The sequence below is a fragment of the Siphateles boraxobius genome, unplaced genomic scaffold (assembly GCF_051911475.1).
Source record: "Siphateles boraxobius isolate OS27281-9 unplaced genomic scaffold, OSU_SipBor_1 75, whole genome shotgun sequence".
Lineage (NCBI taxonomy): Eukaryota > Metazoa > Chordata > Actinopteri > Cypriniformes > Leuciscidae > Siphateles > Siphateles boraxobius.
In genome coordinates this window covers 1,668,330-1,691,998 of record NW_027509203.1, presented here as the reverse complement: position 1 = coordinate 1,691,998, position 23,669 = coordinate 1,668,330, and the positions used below count along the sequence as shown (strand labels likewise).

Genomic DNA, 23,669 nt, shown 5'->3' with positions numbered 1-23,669 from the left:
GCATTATTGCTCAGAGATTGTCAACCTACCTATTAAAGAATGGCTTCATTGACACTTCAGTTCAAAAAGTGGGCATTCCAGGGTTCTCAGGATGCTTAGAACGCATCAATGTTATCTGTCAACGAATTCAATCAGCTAAAAAGGAGAGGAAGGAGCTCCATGTGACATTCCTAGATTTGGCTAATGCATATGGTTCAGTGCCACATGAGCTTCTTTGGGCAGCATTTGATTTTTTCAGGGTAACGATGTCGATAACAAATTTAGTGAAAGCCTATTTTGGAGATTTTCAATTTAGTTTCTCAACTCCAGAATTCAGCACTACATGGCAATGCTTAGAGGTTGGAATAATGGCAGGATGCACAATTTCTCCACTGGCTTTTACCATGGCAATGGAAGTAATCATTAGGGCATCAAAATGGGTAGTAGGAGGAGAGCGCTTGGCTTCTGGGATGCGACTAGCACCAATCAGAGCATACATGGATGACATAACAACCATGACTACAAGAGTAGCCTGCACTAATCGGTTATTGGGTAAGTTAACCAATAACATTGAATGGGCACGAATGCAATTTAAGCCCTCTAAATCAAGGAGCATCTCGATAATTAAAGGCAAGGTGGTAGATAAAACATTCTTCATTAATGGTGAGGCAATACCAACAGTTTCTCAGAAGCCAGTGAAGAGTCTTGGGAGATTGTACGATGGGGATCTAAAGGACACAGTTCGAGTGGGAGAAGTTAGACAACAAGCAGTGGAAGGGTTGAAGAGCATAAACAGCTGCGCTCTACCAGGGAAACTAAAACTCTGGTGCTTTCAGTTTGGTCTACTGCCGAGGTTGCTGTGGCCACTGACTGTGTCTGAGGTTTCTTTGACAACAGTGGATAAGCTGGAAGCATTAATAAGTTCATATATCAGGATATGGCTGGGAGTTCCACGCTGCCTGAGCAGAGTGGGACTTTATAGTAAAGGAATATTGCAGCTGCCAGTCTCTGCTTTAACCGAGGAGTTAGAGTGCGCCAAGGTCAGACTGGAAATTACCTTAGTAGAGTCACGCGACAAATATGTAAGGGAGGCAGCCCCTTTGATAAAAACTGGTAGAAAGTGGTCAGCAAAGATATCTGTGGAAGAGGCAAAGGTTGCCCTTCAAATTAGTGATATCGTGGGGCACGTACAGCATGGAAGAGGGGGTTTTGTGCTTAGTTTAGCTCTTCCTAAATGGCACAAAAAATGGTTTTATTCTCATATATTTATATTTTTATTTTTTATTCTTATAATTTGTAGTATTATGTTTCATGTTGTATTTGTATATGTCCACTGGAAGCCTCAGTACCAAAACAAATTCCTTGTGTGTGCAAGCACACTTGGCAATAAAGCTCTTTCTGATTCTGATTCTGACAAGGCAGCCCCAGCTCAAAAGAGGAAGCTCGTAGTCAACGAGGTGCTAAAGCAGGAGGAGAGGATGAGGTGTATAAAAGCCATTACCCAGGCCAAGCAGGGAGAGTGGATGAGATGGGAGAGTGTGGAACAACGCAATATGGGCTGGCAAGACCTCTGGTCAATGGAAGAATGTAGGATCAGTTTCCTTATCAGGTCAACATATGATGTTCTCCCATCACCACAGAACCTAAACCTCTGAGTAGGAGAGGATCCCTCTTGTCCTTTGTGCTCATCATCTGCCACAATAAGGCACATTTTGACAGGATGTAAGGTGGCTCTTAGTCAAGGTTGGTTTACTTGGCGTCATGACCAAGTACTCCGATGTTTGGCATTAGCATTGGAAGGCAAGCGTAACATGACCAATAAGTTGCCACCTGTTCTAGCAAAACATTACACACAGAAGCCAATATTCCTCCGCCCAGCCGAGCAACCACCAAGAAAAGGTGTTAAAACCAATTCTCGCTCAGGACAACTGGAAGCTGCTAGGGACCAGAAAATGCTGGCTGATCTTGATCAACGGCTTATTTGTCCACCTGAGATTGCCACCACTAACCTCAGACCAGATATTGTTTTGTGGTCTGGATCAGCACGCATTGTTCAACTGATAGAGTTAACAGTGCCATGGGAGGATGCTGTAGATGAGGCATATGAGAGGAAGAAACTGCGGTATGCTCAGCTGGCCACTGAAGCAGAACAGCGAGGATGGAGAGTCCGGGTTTATCCAGTGGAAGTGGGTTGTCGAGGATTTGTGGCACACTCCACAACCCGGTTCCTCAGAGACGTCGGATTCAGTGGCCAAGAGTTGCGTCGCACAGTAAAGAGCTTATCTGAAGCAGCAGAGAGGAGCAGCAACTGGCTGTGGTTGAGACGGAAAGAGTCTGGCTGGCTGTGTAGAGGCCCCCATGCTACGGTTTCGAAAAATTCTTGAAAATTTGAAGAGTTTATTTGTATAGTTTGCATAGTAATTACAGTTATTACATTCCTGTGTATTTTGCGTGAATGAGGATTGGTGTTTGGACAGATATTGTGTTTTGCGGTAGTATGCCATACGGAACCGTTGCCACTGACCGCTTTAACGTCCGCAGTGGGGCTCGACAGCCTTAGTCAAACGGGTTGGCGCGTATGGTCGGGTTGTGGAGAGGTTGTGAGAGATTGTGGTTAGGTCACATGTGAACTACGAGGAAGGAGCAACCTCAGCAGCAGGAGGGAGGTAAAGGTCAGTAAGCTGGGCTGAGTTGAGTGGGGGATGGAGGGGGGTGACTCTGGGACGCCAGAGTCACTGTCGAGCCTTCTTGAGGTGTCGTGGGCTAGTCGACGAAACACTGAGGACTGAAGGTGCCCACTTGAAGACCCTACAGATGTCCCCTACTCTGCTCAATCCAGACGGTTGTCATGAGGGGACCGCACTTTGGTTGCAGCCGTTGTAAATACACTGCAGCTATTAACACCAGACAGAAGGAGATTCACATCACCATTTGGAAAGAAGCATAAATGGATGGAGAAGCATAGGTTACTGTAAAGCTACATCTTAGTTGGTGCTTATCTTGGCGAAAGCCGAGTACAAATCATAATGAAGTTTTAACATCTACTCTTGTGTAATGGAAATCATATATAATAACATGTTGTTTCAAAATGGATGAGGAAAACAGCGCCTTGATAATCTCTGCCGCTCGTCAAAACTAAATATGTGGCGTCTGTGAAACGGAGGAAGACTGTTGGAGTTTCCAATACTGCCAAAAAGAAAGGCAAAATAAACAACATGTTACGTCTGTATTGTTTCCATGATTAAATCCTAATTATCATCCCAAATGATTTCCATTACACGAGAGTAGATGTTAAAACTTCATGCTGATTTGTACTCGGCTTTCGCCAAGATAATCACCAACTAAGACGTAGCTTTACAGTAACCTATGCTTCTCCATCCATTTACGCTTCTTTCCATCTGGTGACGTGAATCTTCTGTCTGGTGTTAATATTGCGCGTCAGCACACACAACGGCTGCAACCACAGTGCGGTCCCCCCATAACAACCCCCTGGATTGAGCGGAGTAGGGAACATCTCTAGGGTCTTCAAGTGGGCACCTTCCGTCCTCAGTGTTTCGTCGACTAGCCCACGACACCTCAAGAGGGCTCGACAGTGACTCTGGCGTCCCAGAGTCACCCCCCTCCGTCCCCCACTCAACTCAGCCCAGCTTACTGACCTCTACTTCCCTCTTGCTGCTGAGACCTAACCACAATCTCACAATCTCTCCGCAACCCAACCATACGCGCCGCCCGTTTGACTAAGGCTGTCGAGCCCCACTGGTGCGTTAATATGCAGTTTCAGTGGCAACGGTTCCGTATGGCATACCACCTACCACAAAACACAATATCTGCCCAGCAACCCGTCATTCACGCAATATACACAGGAACGTAATGACTGTAAATACTATACGACCTATACAAATAAACCAACAGTTGCTGCTGAGACCTAACCACAATCTCACAATCTCTCCGCAACCCAACCATACGCGCCAACCCGTTTGACTAAGGCTGTCGAGCCCAACTGGTGCATTAATATGCAGTTTCAGTGGCAACGGTTCCGTATGGCATACCACCTACCGCAAAACACAATATCTGCCCAACCACCCGTCATTCACGCAATATACACAGGAACGTAATGACTGTAAATACTATACAACCTATACAAATAAACCAACAGACCTTTCAAGTTTTCAAGAATTCTACGAAACCGTAGCATGGCGGCCTGTACACAGCCAGCTAGAATCTTTCCGTCTCAACCACAGCCAGTTGCTGCTCCTTTCTGCTGCTTCAGATAAGTTCTTTACTGTACGACGCAACTCTTGGCCACTGAATCCGACGTCTCTGAGGAATCGGGTTGTAGAGTGTGCCACAAAACCTCGACAACCCACTTCCACTGGATAAACCTGGACTCTCCATCCTCGCTGTTCTGCTTCAGTGGCCAGATGAGCATACCGCAGTTTCTTCCTCTCATATGCCTCATCTACCGCATCCTCCCATGGCACTGTTAACTCTATCAGTTGAACAATGCGTGCTGATCCAGACCACAAAACAATATCTGGTCGTAGGTTAGTGGTGGCAATCTCAGGTGGAAAAATAAGCCGTTGATCAAGATTAACCAGCATCTTCCAGTCCCTAGCAGCTTCCAGTTGTCCTGGGCGAGAATTGGTGTTAGCACCTTTTCTTGGTGGTTGCTCGCCTGGGCGGAGGAATATTGTCTTCTGCGTGTAATGTTTTGCTAGAACAGGCGGCAATTTATTGGTCAAACTACGCTTGCCTTCCAATGCTAAAGCCAAACATCGCAATACTTGATCATGGCGCCAAGTAAACCGACCCTGGCTAAGAGCCACCTTACATCCTGTCAAAATGTGCCTTAATGTGGCAGGTGATGAACACAAAGGACAAGATGGATCCTCTCCTACCCAGAGGTTTAGGTTCTGCGGTGATGGGAGAACATCATATGTTGACCTAATAAGGAAACTGATCCTACTCTCTTCCATTGACCAAAGGTCTTGCCAGCCCATTTTGCGTTGTTCCACACTCTCCCATCTCATCCACTCTCCCTGCTTGGCCTGGGAAATGGCCTTTATACATCTCATCCTCTCCTCCTGCTTTCGCACCTCGTTGACTACCAGCTTCCTCATTTGGGCTGGGCCTGCCTTATGCCATTTAGGAGGAGCTAAACTGAGCCCAAAACCCCCTCTTCCATGCTGTACCTGTCCCACGATATCCCCAATTTGAAGGTCAGCCTTTGCCTCTACTACAGATTTCTTTGCTGACCACTTTCTACCAGTTTTTACCACAGGGGCTGCCTCCCTTACACATTTGTCGCGTGACTCTGCTAAAGTCATTTCCAGTCTGACCTTGGCACACTTAAACTCCTCGGTTAAAGCAGAGACTGGCAGCTGCAATACTCCTTTACTATAAAGTCCCACTCTGCTGAGGCAGCGTGGAACTCCCAACCATTTCCTGATGTATGAACTTATTAACGCTTCCAGCTTATCCACTGTTGTCAAAGAAACCTCATACACAGTCAGTGGCCACAGCAACCTTGGCAGTAGACCAAACTGAAAGCACCAGAGTTTCAGTTTGCCTGGTAGAGCACAGCTGTTTATGCTCTTCAACCCTTCCACTGCTTGTCGTCTAACTTCTCCCACTCGAACTGTGTCCTTTAGATCCCCATCGTACCATCTCCCTAGACTCTTCACTGGCTTCTGAGAAACTGTTGGTATTGCCTCACCATTAATGAAGAATGTTTTATCTACTACCTTGCCTTTAATTATGGAGATGCTCCTTGATTTATAGGGCTTAAATTGCATTCGTGCCCATTCAATATTATCTGTTAACTTCCCCAATAACCGATTAGTGCAGGCTACCGTTGTAGTCATGGTTGTCATGTCGTCCATGTATGCTCTGATTGGTGGTGGTCGCTTCCGAGAAGCCAAGCGCTCTCCTCCTACTACCCATTTTGATGCCCTAATGATTACTTCCATTGCCATGGTAAAAGCCAGTGGAGAAATGGTGCATCCTGCCATTATTCCAACCTCTAAACATTTAATCTTTCACTCTGAGCATTAAATCACATATTATTTTATTTAAAACAAATAGTTCAAGCGATCATCAGCAAGAACCTTTTACATCCATTTATTCCAATGAACAAATGATCATTTCACCTCTATAACTGAAATAATTATTCATTTAGTCTCATGTTGAACAAACACTGAAAATGTGCAGAATTTACTGCTTCAGTTATTTGATGTATTACAAAAAAAAATATGATATCAATATATATAATTATGATGCAAAAGTTAGAAATTAATAAACACACATTGATTGAAATAATCTGGTAAATGTCAGTTATCCTGAAAACATTAATGCTAAAACTGTCTCTAATCGTCTAATTGTGTGAAGTGAATATAAATGAAAACTTGATGTTTATTGATCTGAGAGTTGCTGTAGTGCTGGATATCAGTCATGTGATCATCACGGCCCAATCGCAGCCAACATACTGATACTCAGATCAACAGCACTCTTACTTATGTGAGATGATTAAATATTGGAAACATGATGAAAGCAGAAGATCCAGATCTACAGGAGTGACGCTTACTGACTATGGACCGGTAAGATCTTCAGAGAGCCAAGATAACACCGGAAGAATGGAAAGAGTGTGTGAGTGAAGGTGGTTGTGAATGTGTGTAGATGTGTGTTAGTTACAGGATCAGAGAATGACACCGTTCCTCCATTATAGTCCAGATTCACTCTCACGCGATCAAGCTTCTGTTCAACATGAAAACCAGAACCTGGAGACCGTCCGTACTGATACTCCACACTCCAGACATCAGTGTTGAAGAAACCGAGTCCCTTCCTCTGGTTTGATGCTGTAGTTACTCCAATAATCCAGAGTTCACTCTCTTTAACCTCCACATCCCAGCAGTGTGTTCCTGAGTTAAAACCCTCTGAACCCAGAACACAGAGATAACAGTTAAATCTCTCTGGATTATCAGGAAGAGTTTGTTTGTTGCCGCTGTTTCTCACACTGGTCAGGTCATCAGACAGGACGAGACGTGAATCTGCAGTGTTTGGATCCAGAATCACAGGAGCTGATGAGACACAATCAACACATGCTCTTATTCTGATCTTCATATAATGATCAAGAGTGAACACAACACAGATTATTATGAATTATGACACTCATTTTCCTCTGATCACTGTCAGTGCTGTTATTAGTTTCACACTCGTTTTTATCATCAGCGTTTAACGGCATCAACTACAAACATTAAATATGAGATTCAGACATTTGTGTCCATCAAGAGAAACTGATACTTTGGGAAAATTAAATAACAATAAATCAATGAGATCTGTTGAGATTTATGCTGTCGATGAAAAACTGTTAAGTGTGTGTCTGATCTTCAGCAGCATCTGATCTTCTTCATTTTATTGGCTCTTATTCATAGATTTCATGTGACGTCACACAGTGGTGCGGCCGCCATTTGTAGGACCGAATTGCAACATGCCGTCGATCCGCTGTGCTGTAAACTGTGATAACAGCAAATCTCAAAGAAATGTTGAGAAATTAACGTTCACCTGGAAATTAGGAAATTACAGGTTAGCTAGCTAAATTAAAACATGTAGTTAACAATTGGAACACATATAAACTTATTCTAGACCGCTATCTATATTTACATTAAGGTTATACGTTTGGCTGAATTATGTTGTTGTTCTGCTTCAGTATGTTAAACTACTGCTCACTGTTTCTGCCTTAATAACGTTACATTGTTTAAATGAATAGATTATTAGCTAACTGCATGATTTGTATACATTTCAGAATCAGAATCAGAATCAGAATCAGAAAGAGCTTAAATTGCCAAGTGTGCTTGCACACACAAGGAATTTGTTTTGGTACTGAGGCTTCCATTGGACATATACAAATACAAATACAACAAGAAACATAATACTACAAATTATAAGAATAAAAAATAAAAATAAAAATATAAATATATGAGAATAAAAGTATCACAGTTGGGTTTAGTCAGAATAGACATTTTCAGATTTACAGATTATGAACATATTTATAGTGTTTTGAATATTATAAATAAATAAATCTACATATAAGTATCAACTGAGTTGTAGGGTATTGCACTTAACAGTGGGAGTATTGCACTTAAGGCATATGCCTTGGGAGGAGTGTTAACTGTTCAGGAGGGAAATGGCCTGTGGGAAGAAACTGTTCCTGTGCTGAGATGTTCTTGTGGCCAGTGATCTGAGTCGCCGTCTTGACGGTAACAGTTCAAACAGGTGGTGTCCAGGGTGAGTGGAGTCTGTGGTGATTTTACCTGCTCTCTTCCTCACTCTGGAAGAGTGCAGGTCCTGGAGGTTTGGCAGGGGGGCACCAATAATCCTCTCCGCAGTCCGGACTGTCCGTTGTAGTCTCCTGATGTCTGATTTGGTAGCTGAACCAAACCAGACAGTGATGGAAGTGCATAAGACAGACTCAATGACGGCGGAGTAGAACTGAATCAGCAGCTCCTGTGGCAGGTTGAATTTCCTCAGCTGGCGAAGGAAGTAAAGTCTCTGCTGGGCTTTTTTCACAATGGAGTCAATGTGATTGTCCCACTTCAGGTCCTGAGAGATGGAAGTGCCCAGGAACCTGAATGACTCCACTGCTTCCACAGTGCTGTTCATGATGGTGAGTGGGGGGAGTGCTGAGCTGTTCCTCCTGAAGTCCACGATCATCTCCACTGTTTAGAGCGTGTTCACCTCAAAGTTGTTATAACTGCACCAGACAGCCAGCTGTTCAACCTCCAGTCTGTAAGCAGACTCGTCACCGTTTCGGATGAGACCGATGACAGTGGTGTCGTCGGCAAATTTCAGGAGCTTGACAGAGGGGTCTTTAGAAGAGCAGTCATTAGTGTACAGGGAGAAGAGCAGTGGGGAGAGAACGCACCCTTGGGGGGCACCAGTGCTGGTGGTGAGAGTCCTGGATGTGAGTTTCCCCAGTCTCACCCGCTGCTGCTGGTCCGTCAGGAAGCTGGTGATCCACTGACAGATCGAGGATGGTATGGAGAGCTGGGTCAGTTTGGCTGTCAGAAGACCAGGCATGATGGTATTGAAGGCCGAACTGAAGTCCACAAAGAGGATCCTTGCATAAGTCCCTTGTCTGTCGAGATGTTGCAGGATATAATGCAGTCCCATGTTGACTGCATCATCCACAGACCTGTTTGCTCTGTAAGCAAACTGAAATGGATCCAGCAGGGGTCCAGCGATGTCCTTGAGATGGGCCAACACCAGTCTTTCAAACCACATGACCACAGACGTGAGAGCGACAGGTCTGTAGTCATTAAGTCCAGTGATTTTGGGTTTTTTGGGGACAGGAATGATAGTGGAGCGTTTGAAGCAGCAGGGAACTACACACTGCTCCAATGATCGATTGAAAATCTGCGTGAAGACCGGGGCCAGTTGGTCAGCGCAGGCTTTTAAACAAGCAGATGAGATGCCATCTGGGCCTGAGGCTTTCCTAGTCTTCTGTTTTTTGAAGACTCGGCTCACGTCCTCCACACAGACCTTAAGCTCAGGTTGGATGGCAGGAGGGGGGAGTAATGGGAGTGCAGGAGGTGATGGTGAATGTGTGAAGTGCAGATCAGAGCCGGTGTGTGGTGCGAATGAGGGATTTTCAAACCTGCAATAAAATGAGTTTAAATCATCAGCCAGGTGTTGATTGTCCACAGATCGGGGGGATGGTGACTTGTAGTTGGTGATGCTCCTCAGGCCATTCCAGATTGATGATGGGTCGTTGGATGAAAACTGGTTTTTCAGAGTAGCTTCTTTTAGCAACTCTGATCTCCTTTGTCAGTCTGTTTCTGGCCTGGTTATTTTATCCCCACTTCTGTAGGCATCCTCTTTGGCATGACGAAGGTGTTTGGGTTTCCCAGTAAACAATGGTTTATCATTAGTAAATGATAAGAATGTCCTGGTAGGAATGCATGTATCCTCACAGAAACTTATATATGATGTTACAGTATCTGTGAGCTCATCCAGATCGTTGGTAGCAGCTTCAAAAACAGTTCAATCAGTGCAATCAAAGCAGGCCTGAAGATCCTGCTCTGCTTCATTATTCCATCTTTTTACAGTCCTTATTACATTACATTTCTGAAATGCATAACTTGGACACTCTAAATTGTAATGTAGATGCATGCATTTTCTGTAAAGCTGCTTTGAAATATTGTGAAAAGCGCTTTACAAATAAATGAGAATTGAAAATTAAGGTGTCCAAACGTCACTGATAATACAAGAGAGGTGCTTTACCGACATTATTAGCATCCCAGTTCAGCGATGCTTTTATGTTCAGCAATTACTCGTGTAACGTTAATATCGCTTGATTAACAGAGTGCCACTTACCCTTCCTGTTCCCTTCAAGAACATTTCCTTCATGGGGGCATTTAATACAATGCTAAATCAATGTCCAGCAATCGATTTAAATAGTACACTGGGTTTAATTTGTCATTTAATAAGATCTCATGTTGTTAAAGGGGACCTATTATACCCCTTTTCACAAGATGTAAAATAAATCTCTGATGTCCCCAGAGTGTGTATGTGAAGTTTTAGCTCAAAATACCCAACAGATAAATTTCCACAGCATGTTTAAATTGTCACTTTTTGAGGCTCAGAAAAACGCACCGTTTTAGTGTGTATCCCTTTAAATGCAAATGAGCAGCTGCTGCCGGCCCAGAGGGCGGAGGCTCACGAGCTCGCAGGACGTGTGTCAGGACAATCTCTCATCTCACGGAATGATAATATCAAAACATAAACTCTCAGTAGCCGTGTTCATTTCGACCTGGAGTCGGACAATAATGCCCACAGAGCAGGATAATATATGTTGTATGGAGACTGAACAGGTATAGTCTAGTTTAATTACGGTTAGAAGTTGTTTTTCCATCTTTCTTTTATCCACTATTAGTACAAGCCTGTTGTAGCGGACCGCGTCCGAATGTTGTAAAAATATACTGATGAGTTCAATGAAGTTTATTGTACATCACACAAAAGATGAAGCGTCAATTTCACTCTAGAAAATCACTGTAAGAGCTGAATAAACACTGTAACGTTATAAGAAGTCCGCATTAAAGTATTATCCATAAACTCTCTCCCTCTCCCTTTCATTATTATCAACATACACAGCGAAGTACAAAAAACACTCGTTACAACTAACAGTAAACAAATATTATACACACCTTTTCAGGGGGTGCTTAATAAACTGGTAAACTGTATATCCGTAAAACAACTCCTATGAACTGCAATAAAGTGCGCGCTCTCACTTTCATTACTACCATGATCAATAATGTTAGGCCTATCGCTCCAGTAAATAAACAGAGGTATGTGGATTAATACATCCAGCTACACAACACCGACAACGCTTGGGAGACATTCTCGTCAGTTCAGCAATGGCGGATGTGTACAACTCTCAACTCGCTGTGACCTCGATCAGGGCGGTTCTATGTTAGAACGGCAGTAGGCTTGTTTGAGATGAGCAAAATCTGTGCAGAACCGATCACCAGTGATCAGCGCGATACACATGCCGGGTTAGAAATGTGTCCGAGTGCGGTCCGCCTTGCTCTTATGTCATGCTGACGTGTGTCAAAAAGCTCTCGCGAGCGCAAGGCGCACGTGTCGGATTTGCTCTCCACCGACTGCGCTGATCAAAAGCATGATGGGAAACGACTTGCTGACGACACAGTGAATCCCGTGAATCCCGCGATATCCATCATTGATCTCGCAGGTGTCTGATCCACTGCGAGAAGCGAGAACTGTCCGGCTTGCCTGCGCTTCCTTCACTCCTCCTCTCACTGCAGCCGCCTACTCTCGACTACATTTCAGGCGGGGCAAGGCACATCTCAAACAAGCCTACTGTCTGTCAACACTCGTGGGCGGGGCCTGTACTTAGTGACGTCACTAAAGCCGCATTCTGAAAACAGGTCGTTGGGAGACACTGCTTATGATTTATGGGATTTAAATAAAAGAAGTGGGTGGATTTTTAGCACTGCAGGGTGGTTGTGTACACACACTGCCATCACACATTTATGTCCAAACACCATGCAAAAGTGAATTTTGCATAATAGGTCCCCTTTAATACTGAAAATAAATACATAGTCAGAGAACTAGATTATGTCTATCAGTGGTTGTATATCAATCAGGAACACATTTTTGTACATTTTATTTTGTGCTTCTTTCACCGGAACGAATAGAGAGTCTCTGAAATGGATTAAAGCGTGTGTGAAGACTGTGCGGTGTGTGTGAGTCACGAGAGAACACTTTATCTGCACCACTGATCAGAGTCAACGACCACTTTGATCACTTGATTTCAAAAACAACACATTTCAGCGCTAAATCACCTCTTATTTAACAAACAAACGAAATGAATGCTCTGCAAGTTAACTGAAGATGTTTTATTTATTTGTATTGGTACATCGGTGGCGCGAGATGTTTCAAAAGTGGTGGGGACAATATCGACCCTAGCAAAAAGTGATGGGGAATGTCCCACCGTAAATTACGCCCCTGCCTTGAGAGCTTCGCCGGTGAATGGAGAGCGATTGGACGAGGTAGATGTAAATGTCAGCAAACATAAAATTTGGCAAGTTTTTACTAGACTTTAGTGGAGTCAGCAGTTCGTTTAACAGTAAATACGGATCTATACCTAAAGTATCTATTTTATTTAAATACCGTTGCTTTTCATCTGTAGTGAGGTGCGCTATTTTAGTGTGCGACATCTTTCCGATCACCAGGGAGAGGTTACGCAATTTAACGCAAAGGTCCTAAAGATGGCGGCCACAACAAAAAAGTCACGTGACTGAAACCAATGAATAGTCCGTGTTTTGTTTTAAATTAGTTTATTATGATTGTCTATTGTGTTTGACTTACAATCATGAATCGCCTTCAACACTTCCTAGCCATGCCCTAGCAACCATTGTCGAGCACCCTAGCAACCCAAATCCAAAGAGGGATATTGTAATCTGAATGTCATAGAGGAGTTGCGGTTGGTTTATATCATTTATACTGGCAAGCAGCCTTTGAAGTAACATCACTGGCAGCTGTCAAGTCACCCCCTAGCAACTAAACAGAGTACCCTAGCAACTGTTCAGCAAGACCTATATCTCTGCACAAGAACATCGTAGAGACATGGCGGTTGGCTCCTTTGACTAATGCTAGCAAACAGAACTTCCATCATACTTCACATGCTAGCAGAATAGCTACATGCTAATAGCAATTAACTAAGTGTTGAAACATGTCAACAATGCTAACTAAAACGCAGTAGCAACATGTTAATCACGTTAGCACCATTTTAACAACATGTTAATCATGCTAGCATCATGTTAATCATATTAGTATCTTGCTAAAACATGCAAGCAACATGGTGATTTTGTTAGCATCTCTCTAAAAGTATGTTTGCAAAATGATAATCATGTTAGCATCATGCTAAAAACATGCTAATCGTGTTAACAACATGATAAATGTGTTAGCATCATGTTAGCAAAATACTAATTGTGTTAGCATTTGCCTTGTTCCAAGTTTTGCTAGTGCAAGCACCACTCACATTTTCTTCAGGAAATGTACATTATAGTTATCTATCTATCTATCTATCTATCTATCTATCTATCTATCTATCTATCTATCTCTGTCTATCTATCTATCTCTGTCTATCTATCTATCTATCTATCTATCTATCTATCTATCTATCTATCTATCTCTGTCTATCTATCTATCTATCTATCTATCTATCTATCTATCTATCTATCTATCTATCTATCTATCATGTCAGTCTCTCTATCTATCTATCATGTCTATCTATCTATCTATCTATCTATCTATCTATCTATCTATCTATCTATCTATCTATCTATCTATCTATCTATCTATCTATCTATCTATCTATCTATCTGTCAGACTCACTGTTTTGGACGATATCCTGCATCTTCTTCCAGACTCTGAACGGCAGGTTGCCCAAGTATCGTGGCACATGAATCAAAGCTCCAGAAGCCATCTGTGGATCCGGCCGTGAGCTCTGGACTCTGGAAGAACATTCAGGAGTCAGACCTGCAGTGGCTTTGGATCAGAACCAGAGAGACCAGAGACAGGAGCAGATCACTCACCTTTCCTTTGAGACTGGAAACTCCTGCAAAACAAACACACCATTTATCATCAAGAACTCAATCAATCAACCAATGATCAACCAGTGATCTGAAATCAGACCTTCAGAAAGCAGACGTCACTGGCTTTCATCATCTCCTCCATGTCTTTGATTGTGTGTGAAAGAGCTGAGATGTGTGTGTTCATCTCCTCCAGCTTCTCCTTCATCCTCTGCTTCTTCTGCTCCTCTTCCTCCCTCAGTGCAGTGACTGTAGCTTCTTCTTCATCTCTGAGAAACTGATGAAGCTTCTCAAACTGATGTTTAATCTGACTCTCTGTGTGCTCAGCTTGAGACTGAAATCAAAGCACATTCACTTTAATCATCTCAATCAACACTTTACATCATTAATATCCAAGATAAACTCGGATACCTGACATAAAGCAGATCCAGAGGCAGATTGCTGCTAGTCATTTACAGAAATAATAAACTGTAATCCATTATATCAAATCATAACTGTATATAGTGTCCAACAGCTGTAATGAAAATGACTCTCGTTTCTGTTTCCTCACCTTGATGTGTTGAACTGTTTTCTCAAACTCTCTTTTCATTTTTTCATTGTGTTGAAGTTTCTCTTGTAAGGACTTCAGTGCTGTATTGAGCTCCTCCTAGAATTGAACAAAAAAAAAAAAACATTAAAACACCAGATTACAGTGAAGGGAAGACAATACAGCTATTGTAACGGTCATCAGCTGGAGTGCCCTTTAGAGCCACCAGAGGGCATTTCACTTCAGTGTTTTGTTTTCCCCTCACAACTACATCTCCCATAACTCACTGCCCGGACTCATCATCATTGATCACATTCACCTGTTTGTCATCACCTTGTTTAGCTCACCCTTTATAAGCCTGGTTTTCACATTCACTTTCATATATTGTTGCACTACATCTCTGAGCATTTCTCTGATTCCCTGTATTTCGTTTTTTGGACTCTCTGCCTGCCTTTGGATTATCCGTTTGTCTTGTTCCCAACCTTGTGTGTTTCGTTTAGGGATGGGCAAATGAAGCGTCACGCCCGTTTCACACATACTCCGTGTGCAGTGCGTATGCGGTGCGTGTTGCGGTACAGGAGCAGTACGCACTACAGTGCTTTCACATATGCTGCGTTTGTAGTGCGCTACTGATCCACAGTTTCTGTGTGCCACAAAATCAAAAATGGCTAAGTAATTTTGATTTTAAATCCAAACGTTACCTTTGACATTGTTTAACCAATACAAAAAATTTATATATGGCTATATATGTACTTATATTTTAAATAGCATGACATATATCTATACATATATTTGACTTATCTGAGAACGCAATATATGCCTGCAACATATACTGTATGAACATTTATGTGTCCAAACATGTGAAGAAAATATTTGAGTTCATCCATATATGATACCATATAATTATCTGCATATATTACAGTAGGCTATAGTACTATTGGTTTCTCACATATATGGCCAACATTATGTATAAATATGTGATAACATATTTGTTTCCCACATATTTAATACATGTATGTAAACATACATGCATGTGATACTGATGCATTGAAATAAGTACATATATGCATATATACATATATGCGTCTTACATATATTTAACATTTATGTGCATATACAAGAAAATATATGGCACTTACATGAAAACGACCATTTTTGCTATAATTTGAAATATATGTTTCATATATGTCTATGTGTTCTATATATATGAAGTTTGCATATATTCTCATATAGCAGCAGACATACATGGGCACTGACATTATGTAATTTACTTATATTGACATATTACATTTCTGTATGGGAAGACATTGAAACAGTATGAAAATTAATTTTAATCATTGTGATTCTTTGTTTTACATGTAGTTTCCCCTGATCCCCTCCCCAAAATATAGCCTATATCATGTATTTTTTGAGGGGGAAAAATCATATATGATGGCATTTTCCAACTTTTGAGACTATAATCATACGTTTTTGTTTTTCTTGACCCTGTAATTTAGTAACTGTAGAACACGTTAACTGTAATTATGCGTATATGATGAAATTATTACAGTTTCTTGTCAATCTATGTCTATTTTAATGTGTACAATGCGCTGCCACTTTAATTCAGTGCGGTGCAGCACAGCAAAAATTGACTCGGTGCGGAAACGATCTCTGCACTGCTGTATACTTCCACTTTTAAAGCCTGTGTAAAAAAAAGCCACTTTTTTCTACGTAAAAATCCACTTTTTTCAGGATATAATTTTTTGTCTAGTAATTTGAATGTTGTATTCGAAAGGAGATGCAAAGAAATTACAGATTACTGGGTGTTAGATTTTTTAGAGTCACTTATTTGCTTTAAAAAGTCTTTTAAAATGGCAATGACGTCATACACATCGTACGACCAGAGAACTGCTTTACGGCAATCCTTCAGTCCCCTTGGTGCTTTCGCGATCTGCACTTTCTTTTCTCTCGAGGCATCGACAACACCGCTGACACAGGCAAATACACGTGCTAGAAGAGTTTTTGTTTTGTTGTTTTAAAAGACCACGCTGAAAATACTTCGGATGCCACAATGCCATCAAGTGGTATCTCTGGACGTAATCAGTCCTTCACTGACCAATCAAAGTCCATTAGCAGAATGCTAGCGTGTTATGGGCAACCACAACTCAACCTATAAGAAATCAAAAGGACATAAGTACTTGTTCATTCAACTTTGGACCTATAACCCATGTTGAACTTGCAAAATCTACATTCAAATCTGAGATTTCTCAACGGCAATCGGGTGAAAGAGACAAATTTAGCCGTCTAGCCCCATAGTCTCCCATTCATTTTGCACTCGGACGATCGCCCCCCAGTGAAACTCTGGTGGAACTACAACCAAAATTCGGTACAATAGGGCTTAATAGGGAGTGGCCAGGCTTTCCTTAGACTGCTTTGACTGAGACTTTCCCCTGCTTGTTCCGGGAAAAGATTTGAAGCATCAAGAGTGTTGAAAACAGCGCCATCCTGTGGCAGGTCAAATATATAGCAGCCATAAACCCGAGGGCGCAGCGCCATTGTTTTATCTATTAAGCACAAATAAAAGCCTGACAACTCGTAATGTTCAGTTTTCTGATAATATGGTTCACATATTAAAGTGTGGAAATAAATTAAATGTAACAATTATATTAATACTAATTATAAAAATACCAACAAAGTTGCTTGATGCAAGTAAAGGGAAGTCTAATTATTTTATGGTTTCTATGTTTATGTTTACATGGCAGAATACACTCACCTAAAGGATTATTAGGAACACCTGTTCAATTTCTCATTAATGCAATTATCTAATCAACCAATCACATGGCAGTTGCTTAAATGCATTTAGGGGTGTGGTCCTGGTCAAGACAATCTCCTGAACTCCAAACTGAATGTCAGAATGGGAAAGAAAGGTGATCTAAGCAATTTTGAGCGTGGCATGGTTGTTGGTGCCAGACGGGCCAGTCTGAGTATTTCACAATCTGCTCAGTTACTGGGATTTTCACGCACAACCAATTCTAGGGTTTACAAAGAATGGTGTGAAAAGGAAAAAAACATCCTGTATGCGGCAGTCCTGTGGGTGAAAATGCCTTGTAGATGCTAGAGGTCAGAGGAGAATGGGCCGACTGATTCAAGCTGATAGAAGAGCAACTTTGACTGAAATAACCACTCGTTACAACCGAGGTATGCAGCAAAGCATTTGTGAAGCCACAACACGCACAACCTTGAGGCGGATGGGCTACAACAGCAGAAGACCCCACCGGGTACCACTCATCTCCAGTATAAATAGGAGAAAGAGGCTACAATTTGCAAGAACTCACCAAAATTGGACATTTGAAGACTGGAAAAATGTTGCCTGGTCTGCTGAGTCTCTATTTCTGTTGAGACATTCAGATGGTAGAGTCAGAATTTGGCGTAAACAGAATGAGAACATGGATCCATCATGCCTTGTTACCACTGTGCAGGCTGGTGGTGGTGGTGTAATGGTGTGGGGGATGTTTTCTTGGCACACTTTAGGCCCCTTTGTACCAATTGGGCATCGTTTAAATGCCACCGCCTACCTGAGCATTGTTCCTGACCATGTCCATCCCTTTATGGCCACCATGTACCCATCCTCTGATGGCTACTTCCAGCAGGATAATGCACAATGTCACAAAGCTAGAATTATTCAAATTGGTTTCTTGAACATGACAATGAGTTCACTGTACTAAAATGGCCCCCACAGTCACCAGATCTCAACCCAATAGAGCATCTTTGGGATGTGGTGGAATGGGAGCTTCGTGCCCTGGATGTGCATCCCACAAATCTCCATCAACTGCAAGATGCTATCCTATCAATATGGGCCAACATTTCTAAAGAATGCTTTCAGCACCTTGTTGAATCAATGCCACGTAGAATTAAGGCAGTTCTGAAGGGGAAAGGGGGTCAAACACAGTATTAGTATGGTGTTCCTAATAATCCTTTAGGTGAGTGTATATGATCATGTAATGTAAATGTTAACAAATGGACTTAAACTTCTAAAAACCTGTAGAGTATTGGTCTGGGTTCAAACATTCCGACACGCAAAGTGAAGCATTCACGTGACTAGAAAGAAAGTGAGGCTTCGTTTTTCGTTGATCGCGTGTTTCTCTGAAAACAATACGCGCTCCGACACGGAGCTTCATGAGAAATTGCACTGCGAACTCGATACATGCTTTGAAGCTTCAGTGTCATATGTAACATCACTAGTTTTGTTTGTTTGGACTGCCTTCTTGACCCTTTGCCTATGTTTGACCCATAGACTGTAAAAAAAAATGGACAAAGCGTCTGTGACGTCACCCATAGACGTTCTGAATAACGGTTTTGAGGCCGTTTATGGGGGGTATGGGCGGTGCCATCTTTGAAAATCTTGGTAAATCCTAACCCCGCCCACCTTCTGGCCAAGCCATTTATGGGTAAAAGGGCGGGCTTTGTGTGAGCCTGAGCCAGCCGGTGGACGCGCTTCTTCAGCCAAGCAGCTGCAGCCTCAGCTATCTGTAACGTTATAAGATCGACTGGCAGACTAGGCTACTTTTTACAGTCTATGGCTACTACATTCACTGCAAAGCTGCTGAAGAGTACAACCCATCTGAATGTATCTGCACGCGAGCAGATGTTCGTGCGGCTAGCTCTCTTTACAACACAAGAGAGCTAAAGTTACCCCGCCCTAAAAGTACATCATGCGCTCACGACTAGCTCTCCTTTCGGACGGCGAACCGCCTCTCGCGCTCCCACGTTTCTTCCCTCGTCGAGCCTCGACGGAAGAAGGGAGCGGGGGGATGTTCGTGTTTCACAGAACTGTTTCACAGAAACAGTGTTTCAAACATCAGTTATAACCATAGGTACCTCAGACGCTAACTTATCTGAGGCGATTTAATGCTAACTGTTGCAGTGCCACTGCCCACAAACATTGATGCTTAATAGTGCTAACTACGTGAAATAGTTGTGGAATGTCACTTACCGGAAAAAATGGAGCGAAGTAACTTACTCCTACAGTGTCGGTTAGTGCAGTTTATAGCAGAAGCAACCAATTTTATTTACGATATTTCAATACAAATGTTCAGAAAGGATTCAGAGGTGGTATGATGTGTTGTGTCAGATCATGGCCGAGACCTCAAATTTCAGGAATTTCACTCGGCGCAGCCCGTTATCAGCTGTCAATCAAGCTGTCAATCAAAGTTAACCACGCCCTTATTTGTCAAACATTTTATATCTAAATACGATCTAAACTAACGAGTTAGCATATAATGCAGTGAAAAAGTATTTGCCCCCACTAAATAAATACTAAATTGATTCAGAAATTAAAACCTATCATAAAACAAAGGCAACCTGAGTAAACACAAAGTACAGTTTGTAAATAACAATGCTATTTATTTAAATAAAAAAGTTATCGGATAGCAATTGAGCCGGTGTGAAAATTTATTTCCCCCCGTAGTTCAAATCTTTGAAACTGCATTCAGCTGATCTAAAAACAACCAGTCCTGATCACTGCAGCCCTGTTCAATCAAATCAACACTGAATACTAAAGACTGATTGGTTCACATTTGTGCGCCTGTACAGACAAATGGCTTTTCAGCCCACGAAAACAGACGGGCCGACTGCATATTTAAGTTGCGCTGAAAACTATTTTCATCAGAATTGTTCTCCTTCAAACACGAAGGTCATCTCCGGACATCGACGCTCACGTCCTCCGAACTGAAGTACAAGCTCTGCTAGTGAATAACGCTGTGGAGGAAGTTCCCAGCGAGTCAGGCTTTTACAGCCGCTACTTCCTCGTTCCTAAGAAGCATGGCCTCAGACTCATCCTCAATTTGAGATGTCTGAACCGCGCTCTGATAAGACGCCCTTTCAGAATGCTAACTTTGAAACAAATCTTCTCACAGATCTCATTGGTTTTTATCAGTGGATCTGGAGGACGCATATTTTCATATCCAGATTGCCCCTTATCACAGTTCTTGAGATTCACGTTTGAAGACGTGGCTTACCAAAATAATAAAGTCCTGCCATTCGGACTGTCTCTTGCTCTACACACTTTTACCAAATGTGTGGATGCGGCCCTCTTCCCCCTGAGACAGACGGAGTTTGAATCCTGAATTACCTCAATGATTGATTGCTTTTAGCTCAATCGAAGGAGGAACTATGCGCACACAGATATTTGCTTATCAGGACCAAGGTTACGTTAGTAACCGGAATGATCTGCGTTTATGACTCGTTATGATTCTTTACATCAAAGAAACATTTGTCTTACCTTATATGATGAAACCAGTTCACTGATGGGTCTGAATTTATGATTGTCATGTTGTTTTGAATCTCTGCACACTAAACACACAGGCTGTTTGTCCTCCAGACAGAAGAGTTTGAGTTTCTCACTGTGTAAACTGCAGATCTCCTCAGACCCTGATGAACGCCTCTCATTTCTCTCCTTCAGGAACGTGTCACACAAGTTTTTTAACGCAAGACTAACTGGAGGATCAGATCTTGAGGATCTTCTCCTGCAGACAGGACACTCCTGAGATGTCTTGGTTCTCCAGAACTGTTGAAGACACTCTTTACAGAAACTGTGACTACAGGATAAAAGAACAGGAGCCTTAAAAATTTCACAGCACACAGGACAAGAAAGTTCTTCTACAGAAACATTTAGTGAATCCATGTTCACTGTTTGAGCTCCAGCCATCTAAACTTTACTTTCACTTTCTGAGCGACGGTTTTAAAAATGAATCATCATGAGAATCACAAAGATCAGAAACAAACTTGTTCAGAAAGAAACTTCTCAAATTGTTCTGTAAAGTTTTTCCCTTCGTACTCCACTGATCACTGATCCTTTATGGCTTTTGTCGAGACAAAGTCAGTATGGCAGAAAAGAGGAATAACAAGTCAGTCTCTTCCTGGTTAGTATAGTGTTGTAAGAGGGTTGAGTTTCTGATCAAGTTGGTGTATTGAAACAGGTCAAACAACAACATCAGGATTTCTTTAGGTAAAATAATCAAAATCTAAGCCTATTCAAAATTAACTTGCATTGAAAGATATAACGTTAAATCCTTGGATTAAACACAAAACAACCATAAAAATACTCAATTTAAAAATGAAAGATCTCAAAACCCTTATACGTGTTTTATTTATTGCTCTTCTTTATTTGTCCGAGAGTTTCTCCAGGGTCTGTCATGATCCATTGTTTCTCAAAATGATTTCTTCTCATGCTGAAGTTTCAGTGATGAAAACTCATCAGTTTATCATGCTGATTGTCAGTGTTTGGAGAAACAAATAGATCAATAGATTAAAAGTCCTGAATAAACAGGAGAAACAGAGATGTGACAAAATTGGTCTCTTATGGATCACTCGTCTGCACATTTATTAACACTTATTTCGTATTTCTTGTTAATTATGAAAAATATACTCACTTTATTAGTATAAAGACATTTCTAAAGATAATACCAGAATACACTTCATACACACTATATATAGATGAAGACGGACAGAGACTAAACCAGAACTCAGGGTATATAAGCATGGATGAAACAAAGGAAATTAATGAGATAATTGAAATGAATGAATGACTAATCAATAAACCAGGGAAAGTCGGCCATGGAGTAGAATAATAGTGTCAGGGTTCTGTCACTTCTGTCTAGTTCATTTCTTGGTTTTGTGACAGAGCTCTGACACTCCTGGTTTTGTCTCGTCTTTGCCTGATTGCGCGGTTCCCGTGAAACGTCATCTCACGTTCATGGCAGGCTGTCGGCTAGTCTGTTTTGTATTGATCGCCTTTACAACAGAAGTAAACAAAGTCAATCCAACATATCCTACTAAGAAAAGCGCCATATGTGCGTGTCTTCAGATTTATATTCCAAGTTCACAATTTCATAGCCTGTTTAGATCGTGTTTAGATTAGTCTTAGCTGTTTGGGGGAATTTTGTGACGAACATGTGAACTTGGGAGTAAAAATCTGATCAGCCTACGTTTTGTAAACCCGCCGTGGCTCTCAAGTACTGAACAGTTAGAGTACATAAGCATATTTAGGCATATGCATTGCCTGGGTTTAAGATGTATGCAATACAATAAAACTGCACTATTTTGCCCAGCTGTGTGCAGTGCACTGCACTATTCTAGACTAATGAAAACTAGTGATGCATCACCATGCTCAGCTTTGACTTAAGGTCCATTAAATAATACAAACAATTACACAGAGAGAACTAGGTATGGAAAGCAGTGAGACATGTAATGACTATTGTACACTGTAGTGGAGTAACATTGACAACCACCTCTAACAAATAGGCTACAAGTTTTCCCAACCAGCAAATAGGCTTAGAACAGCAGCACAATTAACAGAACAGTCAACAGAGTTCCCTGAGGTGATGAGAGTGTTGGTCCTAACCTATGGTCCTAACTTGTATCCTGCCTGCTCAACAGAAACTATATAATGAAACTATTGAGATGACGTTTCACAGCCAAATCAAATAACAAACCGGAGGAGAGCCCTTCTAGCCAATCAGAGGCGAAAAAGGCGGTACCTTCCCCTACCATCCTGGGAAAAAAAATATCGTGCGCGGGATGGTGTTTGGATCCCGGCACGTCGGTCTAGTTTGTTTTCGGTTCTGTGTCAGGATTCAGACATCCATGCTCCGCGTGTTTGATTTCTGTTGTGAGCGCACAGGATGAGCTTACGCTCGTTCTCGTGCGCTCGGTCTTGTTGTCTGAGCGTGCGGTTTCGAGTTCGCTCGTGGCCGTACACTCTTCTGTCCACGAGTGTTATGTTTTGTGTAGCACACGGTTCGTGTTTACATCGGCCCAGGGGCGCAGATGGCACTGGGGACGGGGGGGGACATGACCCCCCCAGATTCATAATGACCCGATCCGTCCCCCGCCCTCACTATCCCTACGAAAGGCGACAAAAATCGGTAAAACAGAGGATTAACCAGTGTTATTGCTATGTACATTAGTGTCCCGGCCCACCGCTGCTTCAGAATCGGGTCGGAGCAGACGCAGGCTGACACAATAGGGCTGGACGATATGGCCTAAAAAAAAATCCCAGATTTTTTCACAAAAAA

General features: G+C 42.1%; 1 protein-coding gene across 2 annotated transcripts in view; it reads right to left on the bottom strand.

The window, feature by feature from the left end:
• The window catches only part of LOC143724543 (zinc-binding protein A33-like), a 69,614-nt gene extending 48,091 nt beyond the window's left edge, over positions 1 to 21,523 (bottom strand). The window contains exons 1-6 of one of the 2 annotated variants that reach the window (XM_077217682.1): positions 20,876 to 21,507; positions 14,641 to 14,736; positions 14,194 to 14,424; positions 14,094 to 14,116; positions 13,894 to 14,012; positions 6,779 to 7,055 (exon numbers count right to left, since the gene is read on the bottom strand). In XM_077217682.1, coding sequence (XP_077073797.1) covers positions 6,779 to 7,055; positions 13,894 to 14,012; positions 14,094 to 14,116; positions 14,194 to 14,424; positions 14,641 to 14,736; positions 20,876 to 21,301 — 1,172 coding nt within the window. In that variant the 5' untranslated portion in view covers positions 21,302 to 21,507. Of the gene's footprint in view, positions 1 to 6,029; positions 7,056 to 13,893; positions 14,013 to 14,093; positions 14,117 to 14,193; positions 14,425 to 14,640; positions 14,737 to 20,875 lie in introns of those variants that run through there. The other variant, XM_077217683.1, reaches the window with a different exon arrangement.
• Between the last annotated feature and the right edge of the window lie 2,146 nt (positions 21,524 to 23,669).